This window comes from Ochotona princeps, chromosome 1 (genome assembly GCF_030435755.1).
Source record: "Ochotona princeps isolate mOchPri1 chromosome 1, mOchPri1.hap1, whole genome shotgun sequence".
Lineage (NCBI taxonomy): Eukaryota > Metazoa > Chordata > Mammalia > Lagomorpha > Ochotonidae > Ochotona > Ochotona princeps.
In genome coordinates this window covers 70,527,363-70,544,740 of record NC_080832.1, presented here as the reverse complement: position 1 = coordinate 70,544,740, position 17,378 = coordinate 70,527,363, and the positions used below count along the sequence as shown (strand labels likewise).

Below are 17,378 nucleotides of genomic sequence, written 5' to 3'. Positions count from 1 at the left end.
GGATGTACAGTAGCTTTGAAACCGAGTCTAACATCCAGATGTGAGGATACAATACAATATGCATTACTACTTCCAAAGATGGAATTATAACGAAACTGTTTACTATATCTTGACAATAGGATTCTGGACTCTCTGCCACTGTCCATGCCCGCAATGACGGACATATGACTGTGCATGAAGAACTATACTTTAGTAATGATATAGAGGAACTAGGTGAGGGGGTGGAGGAATTGGGGAGGGGATAAGGGAAATACCAGGAGCCTATGGAACTGTATCACAAAATGATAATAATAAGAAAATTAAAAAAAAAGATGTGTGAGATAATTGTGACTTTCTAAACCTGCAATTTAGTGTGGCTACATTTTACCGGTGTGTTCCTAGGCAGTTGTTGCTTCTAAATTTGAAAATGTATTTATTCAAAATGCGAAGTTTCAGACAGAAGGAGCAGGAATGACAGAGATCTTTCATTCCTGGCTCAATCCCCATCAGCTTGCCCCGGGTCTGGAGTGCTGTCCTGGCGGCCCACAGGAGTAGCAGGGAGTTACTATGTGTGAGCAAAGAGCTGAGAAAGCATTTCCTCAGTGTTTAGTCAGTAAGGAAATACACTGTCGCGGAGTTGTTTCACACTCTGAGACACACACCAGCTCGTTCATTGCCTCGCTGGGTATCAAACATTGTCGCAATTCCAGTCCCCCTGTCCTTCTGTTTGAACACGAAGGCAGCAAAAATCCAAAGAGTCACTTAGGGGTCAATGGAGAACTTCACATGTAAACATATATAAAGTAGCTAATTCCATCACTAAGTTACACCTTGTTTCTCCCAGCTCCTGGGTTAATCTTGTAGCACTGCTGAAATGAGTAGATTGAAAACAATGTGAGCCACAGTCACCACTTGCACAGAAGTAGGCTGATCCTGATGGCTACCACGGAAGAAATCCTTATAAAGTACTTTCTCATCTTTTGCACCATGATAATGCTATGCAGGCTGGAAGATACTTCCCCAAGGTCAGCTGCCGAGCAGGCTTCACTGGCCTTGATGTGCCTGGATTCCTCCTCCGCTCTCTGCCACCCCCAGACACAGCCCAATTCTTTCCGTTTGCCCGCTGGTCCAGGTGAGCGGAAAAACGGGGGGTGGGTGCGGGGACCTGGCAGCGGGGACCTGGCAGCGGGAACCTGGCTGCCAGGCGGGGGGAGGTGGGGCTGAAGCCTAACTTCATTGTTCGCGGCACCGACTCTGGCGCCTGCGCGGTGCGCGCTCTTTGTGCCAGGCCGCAGCTAGCGGGTTGTTTGTGTCTGTCTCACCCAGGCCGGGCGGGCGGAGCCAGAGAGGCGCGGCTTAGCCTCTCGCAGCTGGGTTGGTTACGTGGAGGGAGGCAGGCGGGCACAGGGCGGAGCCTCCGACAACAACACTGGGAGCTGGAGCCGCGGCTGTTTGTTGCTGCGCCGCCGCCACCGCCCGAGCCATGGTCCGCGGTCCTCTGTGGTCCTCCTAGCAGCAGCCACTGCCACCGCCGCCCAGCGCTCCCTGGCTTCGCTTCCTCGTCCCGCTCCCGCCGAGCCACTTGCTCCCCAGCGCTATGACCGTTGTCTCTGTCCCGCAGCGGGAGCCGCTCGTCCTGGGCGGCCGCCTTGCGCCGCTTGGCTTTTCCTCCCGCGGTTACTTCGGGGCCCTCCCGATGGTGACCACGGCTCCGCAGCCTTTACCCCGGATCCCGGACCCCCGGGCACTGCCCCCGACCCTGTTCTTCCCTCACTTCCTAGGGGGAGACGGCCCCTGTGTGACCCCGCAGCCTCGCGCTCCGGCAGCTCTGCCCAACTGCAGCCTCGCGACGGCGGCAGGCACCCCTCGGGCGGCGCCCAAGAAGCGGAGAAAGAAGAAGGTGCGGCCCGGCGTGGCGGGCCAGCTGCCCAGCCGCTTCCACCAGTACCAGCAGCACCGGCCCAGCCTGGAGGGCGGCCGGAGCCCGCGGGCGGGCCAGCACGGAGCGCCGGAGGTCCCGGGCCAGGCCGCCGCCTCGGGCCCGGCTCCCGCGACGGACGGCCGGACTGAGGGAGCGAGCCCGCCGCCCGGAGCGTTGCGGCCCGCGGCTCCCGACCCCGCCGCGCCTCAGGAAGGAGGCGAGTGTCGGCCCGGGGGTCTCGGGGACTGTTGCGGCGGGGGATGCTGCGGCTCCCAGCCGGCCATGGCCGGTTCGAGCCGGGGGGCCGGGCACCGAGGGGTCGGGGTGGGGGCGGGGCGGGGGCGGCTGTTTACTCGCCAGGGAAGTTTCCGTGACGCCCGCCCGGCCCGGGCTGGGGGGCAGGGGGAGGGCAGGGGCCGCCTGCGCTGGCGCCGCCGATTGGCTGCCGGGCAGCAGCCAATGAGGGCAGCGGCTGCGCCCCAGCAACAGCCCCGATTTAGAAGGCTGGCGGCGTTCCAGGGGGTTTCGGCGTTCGGGGCGTGCGGAAGGGCTGACGTCAGCGCGCGCTACGTGCGGCGCGCCCGGGCTGTCATGAAGGAGGCCGGGGCCGGGGGCTCGGGGCGCTCGGGGCGCTCCCGGCCGGGTGTGCAGCGCCCTGCGGGCGGCACCCCGACTCCCTCGCCCGCCCCGTGAGGTGGCCTAGGGCTCGGCCCGACCCGCTCGTGTGCCTGCAGGCGTGCCAGTCGGTGGCCCGGCCTTGGCCTTCCTGGCCCTCGGGGGCCAGCAGCAGTTTTGGAGGACGCGATACGTTTTGTGCGTTGGTGCGCGCAGGCTTGGGGCTGAGTGTTACAGTTGTCACGGCGCCCTGCTACGCTGCCGCTGGCCGGGATGCTTGGCCAGAAGTTTCCCCGAGAACTTAGCAGCTGAGTTGACGTTGTGCTGACCGATTTGCACTTGGTGAAAATGGCTTTAAAACTCAAACGGGAATCAGGCTTAAATGATTTGGTAATAATTTATCCAAGTGAAGTGTTTTACTGATTTCATAGTGAAAGTAAGCTGCTGGCCGTTTGAGAGATTTGCTGGATTGAGTTAAAACATCGGCAGTTTGTCCTGGGATGAAATTACCAAATTTGCCTGTCATGTTTCCCTGAATTTATCTCAGATTCCTTCTGAGTTTTAAGATTTCTTGTCCCTGTTGAAATAATGGAGATATTCTAAAAGAGCTTTTCTTACTTCCTGGCCAGTGGGATTCTTTTCTAGAACGGCTGTTAATACAGGAAAGCCAGAACGTTCCGTTGGCAGCAGTAGCCCTTGAGCTCCAGCCAGGGAGGGGGCCGTTTCTAAAAGTTGATGGAATTAGAAGCAGAAGCTTATTGGTATACCAAAAGAAAAATTTACATACTACTTGGAAAACGTGTATTATGAGAATATATGGATTTAATTCATAACTTTGATTACATATATCCGGGCTTTAAGTGTCCTGCTTAGCTACTAGAAGGGTGATCTAATGGGTCACCTTTAACTTCCCATGAGGTCCACAAAGGTTAAGAAAGTGACTGGAATTAGTGAAGTCAAGTGTTAAGCGGTTGAAAGAGAAAGGAGAGGTCAGACAGAACATTTTTTTGGACTCAAGACATTTGAAATGCCTTTTTTACTTTTTAAGAAGGTGGAGTTGGTTTTTTTTTATTTTGGCATTTAAAAATTGCTCATGTTGTACGCTGGTTAACAATGATAATACCGTTGCATTTAAAATGGAAAACAAAATAGACGTCCGGTGATGGAACAGAAACACTCAGGTGTTCGGTGCAGTGGACCAAAGTCTAAGGGAACTGGTTAGGAAAGCAAAATATATGAGGTTTGTATTTTGGGTTGTTCTCTTGATACTGTGTTCATATTTATGTGCCTTGTCTTTGTAGGTTTTAAAATCAAAGATGGGAAAATCGGAGCAAGTTGCCCTTGGCCACGGCCAGTTTGTAAATGGTATACACTTGAGTGAACAACCAAAGACAAACAGACAGAAAAGCAAATACAACTTGCCATTAACCAAGATCACCTCTTCAAAGAGAAATGAAAGTCACTTTTGGCAGGACTCCGTTTCATCTGATAGAATTCAGAAGCAGGAAAAAAAGCCTTTCAAAAATACTGAGAACCTTAAAAATATACATTTGAAGAAATCAGCGTTTCTAAGTGAAATGAACCAAAAGGAAAATTATGCTGGAGCAAAATTTAGCGATCCGCCATCTCCCAGCGTCCTTCCCAAGCCACCTAGTCACTGGGTGGGAAGCACTGTGGAAAGCTCCCAGCAGAACCGGGAGCTGATGGCGGTGCACTTGAAAACACTCCTGAAGGTTCAAACCTAAGGTTTCAGGTTTCAGTGTGTATGTAAAACATATTTTTTCCCAAAATTCCTGGACTCTAAAATTGGTACAAATGTGGAAATTGACCTTGTTGCATTGTAAGCATCAAAAGATGAGTTTTAAGAAATTACATGCAGCAGCTGTATTATATTTTATATTTTGTAAATACTGTATACCATGTATTATGTGTATATTGTTCATACTTGAGAGGTACATTATAGTTTTGTTATGAAAATATGTATTTTGCCCTGCCTATGGCAGGTGTTTTGTATATATATAATGAAGAAATTTTAAGTGTGTGCTAAGGCACATGGAAGACCAATTTATTTGCACAAGGTACTGAGATTGTATTAGAAACAGCTGTCAAATCTCAAGGTGAAGCTCTAAATGTGAACAGTTTACTAATGCACTACTGAAGTTTAAATCTGTGGCACAATCATTGTAAACAATGGAGTTTTTTCTGTTTCTCTAAATTGATTTCTGCCTTCTATAATTACTGGCAAAACTCCTATTCCCATTTTTACCAAATTTAATTTTTTGTTTTTGGTATAACCATTATTCAAATTTAAAATGCCTCTAATGTCAATTGCCAACAAAATCGGTTGTAATCAAATTTTAAAGTAATAATAATTTGGCCTCCCCCCTTTAAACTAGTCTTGACTTTTTGTGTGTGACTGTTCTGTGTATGATGAGGACGTGTGACTGGATTTTTAGCTTCCTGTTTTACTGGCTTTGGCTTTACTGATTAGCCTTTCCTCTTCAAAATTTAGAACATTTTTTTTTTTTTTTTACATTTCTACCTCAGAAAAGGAATTGCCCATCACAAATGGAAATGGTGGTTGACAAAGTAAAACTGGTTGATTTATGACTTAGTGTATATTTAAATGTGAACTTTTTTATAAAGTGATTTAATATATAATACGTTTTTCAGGAGAAGACTGACACTTACTTTATTTATTACATTGGGTTTAAATGGTGGTGTTTGTGCTAAAAAGCAAACATAATTGATGCTGACAGTAGATGGAGATTGGATGCCGAGGCTTGCTTGAAGATAAATATGGCAGTTGAAACTTTTTTCTCAGTGCATTTCCAACTCAAATTCTAAAAGGTCGTTACCACATGGTTTGGGGTTTACTAGCCAACAGAATTTTTCTGAGTTTGGCAATATTAGACATGAAAGGCAGAAGTGGTGTTAAAGGTTTACAGGGTTGCATGTGATTCTTCAGGTGGAATTCATGAGAAAGGTGCTACCTGAAATTGTCTTAGGTCTAACAGCTTTGCATTAAGGGGAGAGGAAGACATTCAGCTTCCTGTTGGATGCTTAGTAGTGTGCACATACGCTTAGCATTTTAAGCTGGTAAGTAGTGCTAGCAGGGTGGGATGGTTTGTGTTAGGTAGATGTGCTGCAGAATCTAGGTGAAAGCCAGACATGCTGTCTCGTGTATTGATAGCTCAAGCCAGCCAGTCAACCATTCTTTTTTCCATGCGTGTTAGAGAAATTCAACTGCTTTAATATTAGCTTAATATTAAAAATGGTTTTGAAGAATTGGTGCTAGAACTAATGTGCAAGTACATGTAAACCTTCAGCTTTGGAGTATCACACTTGATAAAGAGAATGGTTTCAAATGGTTACCATGTTATAAGTCTTATAGTTAGGAGTGCAATGTAGTTGAATTATACCAGATATACTATATTCAGTGAGGAAGTAGTGAATTTAAGAGTTAAATAGTTTGTAGTGTTTTAGTAAAAACTGTCCAATGGTCCATTCTTAAGCCACCTTTGTTTTTCTCCTGTTGGGATTCTTTGGAACGTTCCCTCCAAAGCTGATGTGATTAAATTTGCTTTTGTTCCCAGCTTCAGACACAAATTTAAATTAGTGGCCTAGGAAAGAGGGCTTTTAATTTAAAAGGAGTAAAAGGTTTCTAAGTGTATACGTGAGTGGAAAAAACTGACAGTGGCACTTGGTTAGGCAACAGATAATATAGTCAGTATTTTATGCCTAAGTTTACGATAAGTGTACAATCTGGTAACAGTTTACATGAGTAGGTGATAGATGCTTTTATTTGTATTAATCTTGGTGTTAAGTTTTTGCTAGTGTCTGTAGAATGACAAAGGGAAGGCAATAAAAGATCAAGTTACAGTATTACAAGGTTGACAGGAGCCCTTTTATTCAGTCTTTTTGTTTTTTGGGGTTTTTTTCTTCAAAGATTTATTTTTATTTGAAAAGCAGATGTACAGAGAGAAAGGAGAGACAACAACTTTCATTTGCTGTTTAACTCCCCAAATGGCTGCAATGGCTGGAGCTGAGCTGAACCAAAGCCAGGAACCAGGAGCTTCTTCCAGGTCTCCCATTGTGGGTGCAATGTCCGGGGACTTGGGCCATTCTCCACTGCTTTCCCAGACCATAAGCAAGGAGCTGGATGGGAAGTGGAGCAGCCAGAACTGAAACTGGTGCCTATATGGTATACCAGCCCCATAGGTGGACGATGACTGTCACGGCACTGGCCCCTTACTCAGTCTTTAATAAGGATAGTTTTAAATTTATAATGGCTTTGGGTTTTTAACTTAAATGTATTAGGCAAGTGTACATTTTTTTAGGACCAACATTCAGTTTGGGGGCATAGTATTGTGGTCCCAAATAACTCATTTCCTTCCCTGAATTTTCATGGTTAGGTAGTAATGTGGTACATTAATTGGGGAGTTGAATAAGGGTCCCTCATGTTATGCTTGGGGAAAACCTTTTATTTATTTAAATTTTTTTTTTTTTTAGATTTATTTTTATTGGAAAGGCAGATTTGCAGATAAGGAGAGACAGATCTTGACTCTTCACTCTTCATCCACAGTTAACTCCCTAAATGACTGCAATGGTCAGAACCAGCAGCCCACTCAGGGTCTCTCATGTGGATACATGTTCCCCAGGCCACAAGCAGGAAGCTGGATGGGAAGTGGCGCACCCAGGACAGGAGCCAGCACTCAAGGAAAGCCAATGCTTGCAGCCTGAGGATTAGCCAATTGAGCTATTGTGCTGGCCGCTGTATTTTAGGGGATGACTGCTTTTTTAGTCTCCAACTTCATTGTTGAACTTAATCAGAAGGAACAAGACAGCAACTCAACCACAGTGTTTCTGCCCAGAATTAACCTAGAAGGAAGGTTCATTTGCTACTGACCTAGTGACAACTTAATTAGGACTGAAGTATCGTGGCTATGGGGGCTAAGCCTAGTCAGCCCTGTCTGCCTACCACTGTGAATTCTCATTAGTCATTGTAACTTTGGGGCTGTCCCAACAAAGTCTTAACTTCCAAAAGCAGTGCTGTCAAGAGAAGCCCAGTTAAAAGGCTTCAGCTGATTTCAAAATAAATAAATGTGTGGGGCTCTGTTTAAAACAGCTTAAGAGAGACTGGTCTTCCCTTGCTTCACTGCCCAAACCGTCACAGGCCTGGGCTGGGCCAGTCTGCAGCCAGGAGCCTGGCACTCTCAAGCACCTGTGCCATCTATTTTCAAAGGCACCTCAGCAGCAGGAAGTGGGATTGAAATGTAGCAGCTGGGATTCAAACCAGCAGCTTAATCCCTTGTGCTATAACATCAGCCACAGGAAGCCTATTTTAGAAGTCCACAGTTTGAAAATTGAGTATTAGCTTTGTCTAATGTTTTGTAAATATTCGCAATATTGGGTTTAGGATAGGTGAGTTTTGACACTTCCCAAATCTAACAGTCTGTGATTCTAAAAGGAGGTATTCACAGGTTTAATAAGCACACTTGCGCATGTAAGAAGTTCTCGTGATGAAATTAGAGTTTCTATTTTAGGTTAACTACTTCAGTTCCCTTTCTCTCTGCTTAATATTTCGTAGCTTTTACACGTCATTTTTGAGCAGCATGTCTGTGATTTAATGTGTTGGGACTTAGTTGTAAGTCATGTTCAGGAAACACAGGCATGAATGGTAGAGCTGAAAGTTAACTGTAGACAAAGTGGGGGAAAATATGACAAATGTGACCAAAACACAAGCTGTGTTCCCTGCATGCCCAGCAAATGCCTGGAGAAGTAAACATGAAGGTAAACTTGTCTCTTCCAGGGAGCAGTGACTGAGTAGGAGTGCGACACCTGAAACAGTACTGAAGTAAATCTTGAAAAGTCAGTATTTCACAGAAGTAAAAGTTCTCTATTGGTAGTGATCTTGGAAGTTCAATTGATGTAGACTGTCCAGAGGCTCAAGAAAAGTGCAAGGGTGGAGGGCTCACTGTGCTTGAAAGGCATGCCAGGGTCAGCAAATACAGGTGATATTAGTCTGCAGGGCTTCAACTGTATTCTAACCAGAGCAGAGTCCTCTGAGGTTGGAATATTAGCTTGGAAGGAAAACACTTGAAACAGCAAGACCTTGTGAGTATTTTAGTAGCTTGAGGGCAGAAAGGATCTATTGGAGATATTGGAGGGAAGTCCAAGGCACACATTTACTCTGAGAATGATGTTTGTGGAAGTGGAATCGAGAACTGAGCTTGTGAGTGAAGATGGGGAAAGGTTTTCAAATTGACTAGGAAGTAAAACGTGTTTCAGGAACTGTGCAGAGGGGAGGGGATTATAGAGGCTGCTGATGGATCTGGCATGCTAAACTTTGAGATGCCTGTAGGACACATACCTAGAACGGTACAGCAAGTAGACAGATGGTGGTCAGACCTGAAGATACAACTAATAGATAATGCATAGGAGCAACATGAAAACTGACCTATTTTCCTGTATCCTTTCCCCCTTCTATCCTACAGCTTAGTTCCTTTACCAGTACTCTTGACCTCATCATCATTGACCTGAAATGTCATCTTTGATACTAAATCAAATTAGAAAGCACTTCTTGGTGAAATATTGGCTGGTTACTTACCCACATAAACCTAAACTCTGAACTCTGATAGCAGGGCCCAGTAGGTGCAGAGAGGGAGAAAGTTTTCATTTTCTTAGTCTGACATTTGAAGTTGGGTGAAACTGTCCTTTTATAATCCTTCTTGTACCCTTCCTATCTCCCAATGTCCCTAACTATCATACTGCCAAAGAAATGATCTTTTATGATCATTTATATGGAAGGCAACTGGTAGACTTTAGGTTGAAGGAAGTATGCATATTTACATGTACTTAGGTCCCAGCACCCACTTACGTTCAAGTTTTTGAGAGATGTTGTTAAAATATTTTAAGATTTGTTTGAAAGACAGTCTCCATCTGCTGATTCACTCCTCAAATGCCCACAGTAGCCAGCGTGAGGCCAGGCCCAAATGGGAGTGGGAGCTCCATCTGGTTCTCCACATGGGTAGTAGCAATGCCAGTACTGAGCCATTTGTTCTCTCCCAGACATATTCAGAGGAAGCATGGAACAGCTGACACTCAAGCCAGGCACTCTGACATGGAATGTGCACATTCCAAGCGGTGGCCTAATGTGCTGTGCCACTGTGCCAACTCCTCCTCTTTGTTGATTATTGCACTGAATTCCTTTCTCTTTTGAATCCATAAATCTGAGAACTCAAAAAAGTGTCTCATAATAGTTCATATAAGCAGAGTATATATTCAGAAGTGAGACAATCATGTAAGCACAAATTGTGTCATTCCAAAAATATCTTTCAAATATGACAATCTAAATTGACTATTCTATATTGCTATTTATAAACACATATCAATTTAATCTTCAAAACATTTCCTGGAAGTTAGATAGGATCCTCCGAATGTAGGTTTGAGCTTGTGGTGATAAGCTTCCAGTCATTTTCATATCCTTTGTAATTCTCGATTACATATACTATAGTGTATTTAACTAACAACCAGGAGTATATTTGTCAAATTTCAAATTACAAATGCTCTAAATTTAATTACAATGTAAGATTTATGAAAGGGGCCTGGCGGCGTGGCCTAGCGGCTAAAGTCCTCGCCTTGAATGCCCCAGGATCCCATATGGGCGCCAGTTCTAATCCCAGCAGCTCCACTTCCCATCCAGCTCCCTGCTTGTGGCCTGGGAAAGCAGTTGAGGACGGCCCAAAGCTTTGGGACCCTGTACCCGCGTGGGAGACCCGGAAGAGGTTCCTGGTCCCGGCATTGGATCGGCGCGTACCGGCCCGATGCGGCTCACTTGGGGAGTGAATCATTGGGTGGAAGATCTTCCTCTCTGTCTCTCCTCCTCTCTGTATATCTGACTTTGTAATAAAATAAATCTTAAAAAAAAAAAACATACATTTATGAAAGGATTTGCCTTTACTAAGGTTTTTTTTTTTTTTGTTTTTTGTTTTTTAAGGTAAAGTTAGGGACATTCATGCAGGGAACTGGATCAGAAGTGGAGTCTCTGGATCTTGTACCAGCACTTGTAAGAGAAGCCAGTGTCCCAGGGAGTAGCTCAACCTGCCATGCCATAAAGCCAGCTCCTAGGATTCATTCTGAAATTACAGATGGCATTATCTGTAGTTAATGTGTCCTTAGAATAGGACTTGGCGCACAAACGTGAAGTTTCCTTTGTCAAAAGAGTAAATTACTTTGGGTGAAATGGCTTTTTTTTTCTTTTCAATTCATTTACTTATACTTGAAAGATTTACAGACACAAGGAGAGACAGATCTCCCATCTGCTGCTTTCCTACCTAAGTGGCCACAATGGCCAGAACTGAGCAGGTCTGAAGCCAGGAGCCAGAAGCTTCTTTGAGGTTTCCAATGCAGGGTCCCAAGGCTTTGGGCCATCCTCCACTGCTTTTCCAGGCCACAAGCAGGGAGCTGGATGGGAAGTAGAGCAGCTGGGACTTGAACCAGCACCCATATGGCATCCTGGCAAGTGCAATGCAAGGATTTAGCCACTGAGTCAGCATGCTGGGCCTGGTTACACAGTTTTCATTACAGTTGCCTACTTAAGGAATGACAAAAAGGGACAAAACGGGAGGACTGATAGAAGCAACCTGCTTAATAAATGAACAGCACATGCACGTTTGTCATCGCTTCTTCTGGGTCTCCCATATGGATGTCAGATCCCAAACACTCGTGCCATGTTATGCTACTTTAGCAGGTGCTAAATCAGAAATGGAGCAGCTGGGACGCTGGCATCCATATGGATGTCAGATCCCAAACACTCGTGCCATGTTATGCTACTTTAGCAGGTGCTAAATCAGAAATGGAGCAGCTGGGACGCTGGCATCCATATGGGATGCTGGCACTTCAGGCAGTTGTTTTACACTCAACACCACAAAACTTGCTTTTTAATTCCATTTTTTCCCAAACTTTTTGAAGTACTATTCCTAGGTCATGCCAAGAAGAGTCTTTATTTATTTAGGAGTAAGATAACCATCAAAATGGGGCTGGTATAGTGTTGCAGGAGGCTAAGTTCCTGGCCTGTGGCAGCAGCATCCCATATGTGCCGATTCCACTTCAGATCCAGCTCACTGCTTATGGCCTGGAAAAGCAGTGGAGGATGGCCCAAGTCCTTGGAACTCTGAACACATATGGGAGACTCAGAAGTAGCTCCTGGTTCCTGGCTTCAGATCAGCTCAGCTGTTATACAGCCAACTGGGGAGTGAACCAGCAGACAGAAGGTCTCTCTGTGAAACCTTTCAAATAAAAATGATAAATGCTTTATACACACACAATCTGTTAAAATGCCATACAGTTAGGAAGCTCTGATCCCGGGGCAGGCATGTGTCTGAGTGCTGGTTTGAGTCCTGGCTACTCGACTTCTGATTGAGCTCCTTCCTAAGTGTCCTGAGTGCCCTGGTGGCGGGGGGCAGGGAGGATGAAAGGGTGGGCAGCAGATCAGGCCTCAAGTAGCTGAATCTTTCCATGCATGTGGGAATCCTGGATGAAGCTCCTGCCTGTTTCTTTGGCCTCTCCCAACCCTGACTGTTTTCAGCATTCAGAAGTGTCATTCTGCCTTCATGTACATTAAAATAAACATTAAAAAAAAGCAGATCTGTTTTATAAGGATGATTTTATGATTCTGACAGCAATGTGAGGAAAGAAATGGGGGGTAGTATTAGATGGCATTAGATCTGTTAAAAGGCTCTTGCATGTGATCTATTTTTTAAAGGAATTAATTTTAAAATTTAGATTTGAAAATTAAGAGTCAGTGTGGGGGTGGGGGAGATCTTCCATCTGCTGACTCGCTCCCTAAACAGTTGCTATGGCCAGAGCAGAACTGGTCTGAAGCAGGGAGCCAGGAGCTTCTTCTGGGTTTCTCCCAGCAGTACAGAGGCACAAGCACTTGGGCCATTTTCTGTTGCTTTCCCAGGTGCATTAACGGGGAGCCAGCTGGGAAGGGAGCAAGCAGGACTTGAACAAATGAGAGTTCAGGGTTTCAGGTAGTGGCTGAATCCAGTCTGCTTCAATGCTGTCCCGGGGGGATCTGTTTTATAAGGATGATTCTGACAGAAACATGAAGGAAGAATTGCAGGTAGTACTAGAGGTGGCATTACTAGATCGGTTAAAAGGCTATCGTATGTAATGTATTTTCACCCGGACCAAGCTTCTCAATGTCACTTCTCCTTAAAGAGAACCATGGCTCTGGATGGGAGGCAGCCTGCAGGTCTGTGGCAGGAAAGGCACAGGAGGCTGATAGGAGATCTTGTCAGACCAGCAAGAGCAGAGCCACTGGAGGCTTCTGATTCTGAAGGCAACAGCAGCTAGCAGTGGGACAACCTGAGTGTCAAAAGAACCACTGCACAGTGGCATTGGTGCAATGGTTAACCACTTGGGACACCTGCATGCTACAGTGCCTGCTTCAAGTCCAGGCTACTCTGCTTCCTGTTTAACTTCTTGCTAATGTGTGCCACAGGAAGTAGCAGGTGATAGCTCAGATACTCGAGACCCAGATGGAGTTTCAGGCTACTTGTTGAGGCTTGTTTGTGGCAGGTATTTGGGAACAGACCTCTTCTCCTTATCTTTTGGGGAAAAAAAGGACAATAAAATTATTTAAAAAAATAAAACTCTTAAAGGTGGCTATACTAAAGGCTGGCACGATGGCTCAACTAGCTAATCCTCTGTCTGCAAGCACCAGCATCCCATATGGGTATTGGTTTGTGTCCTGGCTGCTCCACTTCCCATCCCTGCTCCCTGCTTGTGGTCTGAGAAAGCAACAGAGGATGGCCTAAAGCCTTGGGTCCCTGCTACCATGTGGGAGACTTGGAGGAAACTCCTGGTTCCTGGCTTCAGCTCAGCTCTGGCAGCTGGGACTATCTGGGGTGATCCAGAGGATGGAAGATCTTTCTGTCTCTTTCTCTGTAAGTCTGCCTTTCCAATAAAAATACTTTAAAAAAAAATGTTGCTGCAACAAATTAAAACTTATTGAATACATTTAAATGCTTAAGCTCATAATAATTTTTTTTAAAACGCTGATTTTATCCTACTTTAAGGCTAATTTTCCCATACAATTACACATAGGTTGGAATTCACTTCACATGGACCAGCAGCTCCATGTCCTAGGACACCCCACACTAGACTATGTCTCATTAAGTAAGATAAACTTATTGGTACAAAGTATGCCATATCTCCACCATCCTTTGGGGAAATTTTTTTTTTTAATTAAAAAATTTTATTTTCTTATGACACAGTTTCATAGGCTCTGGGATTGGGGAAACATTTTCAAATAAGGAATTAATTTTTTTTTTTTTTTTTTTTTTTTTTACTGAAAGACAGATCTACAAAGAGGAGGGCAGAGAGGAAGATCTTTTGTCCACTGATTCACTCCCAAGCAGCAGCAACAGCTGATGGTGAGCCGATCCTAAGCCAGGAGTCCTCTGGGTCTCCCACAAGGGTGCAGGAACCAAAGACTTCGGGTCGTCCTCAATTACCTTCCCAGGCCACAAGCAGGGAGCTGGATGGGAAGCAGGGCTGTTGGGATTAGAACTGGTACCCATATGGGATTCCAGTATGTGCAAAGCGAGGACTTTAGCCACTAGACTACCATGCTGGGCCCCAGGAATTAAAATTTTAATGTATGAGGATTATAAATATTTTGCTACATATTTATTCTATCTATACTTGTGACTAATTTGCTTCTGTTGAAACAGCAACTTGCAGTGGCATTATGGTGCAGTGGATAAAGCTGTCATCTTGGACACTGGCATCCTACAGAAGAACTGGTTTGAGTCCCAGCTGCTCCATTTTCCATCCAATTGAGAATGTGCTTGGAAAAGCAGCGCGAGACAGCCCACATACTTGGCCTCTGTCACCCATGTGAGAAATGTGGACTGAGTTCCAGGCTCCTCGCAAAGGTCTGTGCCAGGCCTGGGCATTGTAGCCATTTAACGAGTCAGCGGTCAGACGGAAGCTTGCTTGCTTTGTCCATCTCTAACTCTTTCAAGTAAGTAAATAATCTTTAAAAATTAAAAACAGTAACTCTAATTTCTAAAACAAGAGTGTATCTTAATAGTTCTGTCTGCAGGAGATAAATTAAAAGTCCTGAGCTTAATTTACGTTTAAAAATAAATTACCTCTGTGGAAAAATAATTAAATCCTAAGCTCTAAAGAGCTGCAAAATACTAGTTATTGAGCAGAAATTATTTGGGCATTAGCTTTGGGGAGAAAAACAAGCTCTTGCAGTGGGCATCTGTAACTTATCGTGCATGAACCCGAACAATGGGTGGCAGGTAGTAACCCTACACTAAACTTAGGAATTACCCAGATAAAATTTCTTTCTTTAAAGTTATAGTTACAGAGAGGGAGAGACAGAGATGTCTCCATTTGCTGGATCACTCCCCAGCTGGCTGCAAGGGCCAGAACTGAGCAAGGCTGAGCCAGAAGCTTCATCTGAGTCTCTCATGTGGGTGCAGGGTCCCAACGCTTTGGGCCATTCTCCACTGCTTTCCCAGGCCACAACCAGGGAGCTGGATGGGAAGTGGCACAGCTAGGACACCAATCAGTACCTTTATGAGATGCCAAAGCTAAAGGTTGATAGTTTTATCCACTATCCCATCTTGCTGACCCCAACATATATTCTTTTTCAAGGAACGGGTCACACATTTCTAACATTGAAAACATCTGCTTTACTTGTTACAGTGTTACCATAAGTCTCTCTTTTACACAGTTCAAAAAGCAATCCTATGACAAAAGTGAATGCTGAGATGAAGGGATCTCCAAAAGACAAAATTTCCAGGATACTCAGTCAACCAATTTTCACTTAGAACCACAGTCATTTTTAGCTTAAGTCTGCAGACATTTCTAGTCCTCATATCATTATTATCCTAATTTGGCATTTGCCAAAGCCTTTTTAAGATTTATCATTTTTATTTCAAGTGCAGATTTACAAAGGACTGAGAGAAGAGTTCCATCTACTGTTTCACTCTCCAATGGCCAGAACTGAGCTGATCCAAAGCTGGGAACCAGGAGCTACTTCCATGCCTCCCAAGCAGGTGCAGGGGTCCAAGGTCCCCTGCTATTCTCTACTGCTTTCCTAGTCATCAACAGGGAACTGGAATGGAAGTGGAGCAGCCTGGACCTAAGGCCACAGGCAGAGAATTAGCTTGCTATGCCACTGCAGCTGCTGTGCTAAAGACCTTTCTTAATGTAACATAACAGACAGGGAGAGGCCTCTCATAGCTAATAATGGTATATGCCCTTGTTACCTAACCACTCTGCACCTGCTTCCTTGACTGTCATAATATTTATAGGACTGCTGGCGATGGTTAAACTTATAAAGCAGCGCTAATCATATTGTAAAGTTTCAAGAGTTCGAGCTACAATAATCCCAATTTTTCAAAATGTTTATTTTGAAAGCCAAGAGTTAACAGAGACCTTCCATTCAGTGGTTCACTCCTCAAATGGCCACTAGGGGCAGTACTGGGCCAGGCTGAAGGTAGGAGCAGAGCTTCACCTGGGGTCTCAGGTGGGCAGCAGGTACTCAAGCTCCTGGGCCATCTTTCTCTGCTTGCCCAGGCAATTAGCAGGGATCTGGTTCAGAAATGGAGCAGCCAGGACTCGAACTGTTGCCCATACAAGATACTGGTGGTGGCTTTTGCTATTATGACACCATGCCAGCCCTCAGCTTTTCCATCAAATCACAAAGTACTCTACCCAACTAAACAGCCTACAGTTTAAATGGCAAACCAACTTACAGGTAAACAAAAGGGTTAAATCTATTCAGGAAAACTGTCTTAACTTTTTACTGATAGATAAATAACTTGTGAATGCACAGTAAAGATACTAAAATCAATTCCTAATAATTATACAAATTGACCTGCATGCATGAGAACTCATTTAGATTAATAATTATGATTCCTACCTGATTTTTCAGACTCCTCTTTACGTTTTAAATAGTGACAGATAATTGTATAACTAAATTTTATTACATTGGAACACTTCAAAGAGTTGTGATTTTTAAATAAATTTGGCATGATTAAATAGAGGAAATCTTTTCATAAAGTACAATATACATGAATTTGGGGTATTTGTCCAAATATTTCCATCATACAAATTATTCTGTAAAGCTGTTTCTTACATAGATGATCTAAGATGCAAAGAAAAATGCTATTTGTATTCAAAACAAATAGAAGCAATTCTGGCTCCTATATACTAAAATATAAAACACGACATTTTTTTCTTCAGCACTCTAGATAACAAATATTAACTATATGGACCGAGAACTTTTAAGTTCCATTAGTGTAATTCAAGAAGGTATACAAGTAGAGCTCTATAAATATATCCCCCATAATAATCATATGCAAAATCATTTTATCACAAAGACTACCAAAATCCTTTAAAAAATGTTAACTACAAACACATTTTAAAAGAAACTCTTAGTATAACGACTACAAAACAGTAAATATCAACAAAGTTATTTGGTTTAAAAAAAAAAGGTAGTGTAATGTAAAATTCAAATGCTGTAAAGTTGCTTTTGACATTGCAGTCCTGAACTTCATATAACAGGTACTAAATACTCTTTCAAAAATAATAAGTCTTAGTTTATATAATTTAGCATCTTGAGCTAGAGCTCTAAAAAGAAAAAATTAAGAAGCAGATGATAAGTAGGCATGTAGAAATAATGGTATAAAATGACTATACAAAATGTACCACTCTTCAAATGTATAATCCCTAATATAAATATTTTATAAATATTTTAAAATTATGACTGTTATACATAGTAATCAAATTTCAGTATTTCCAGGAAGCTTTGATATTTCTGAAGTGAATT

At 44.0% G+C, this 17,378-nt stretch overlaps 1 protein-coding gene across 1 annotated transcript; it reads left to right on the top strand.

Moving 5' to 3' along the window:
- Nucleotides 1-1,409: 1,409 nt before the first annotated feature.
- On the top strand, nt 1,410-4,907 carry PNRC1 (proline rich nuclear receptor coactivator 1). Its single transcript, XM_058660882.1, has 3 exons — nt 1,410-2,101; nt 2,357-2,371; nt 3,817-4,907. Exons 1-3 carry the CDS (start codon nt 1,577-1,579, stop codon nt 4,258-4,260), a joined length of 984 nt encoding a protein of 327 aa, XP_058516865.1. The 5' UTR covers nt 1,410-1,576; the 3' UTR covers nt 4,261-4,907.
- The last annotated feature ends 12,471 nt before the right edge of the window (nt 4,908-17,378 follow it).

Coding starts and splice junctions, on each gene's coding strand:
- PNRC1 (XM_058660882.1), top strand. CDS start 1,577: ATGACCGTTGTCTCTGTCCCGCAGCGGGAGCCGCTCGTCCTGGGCGGC.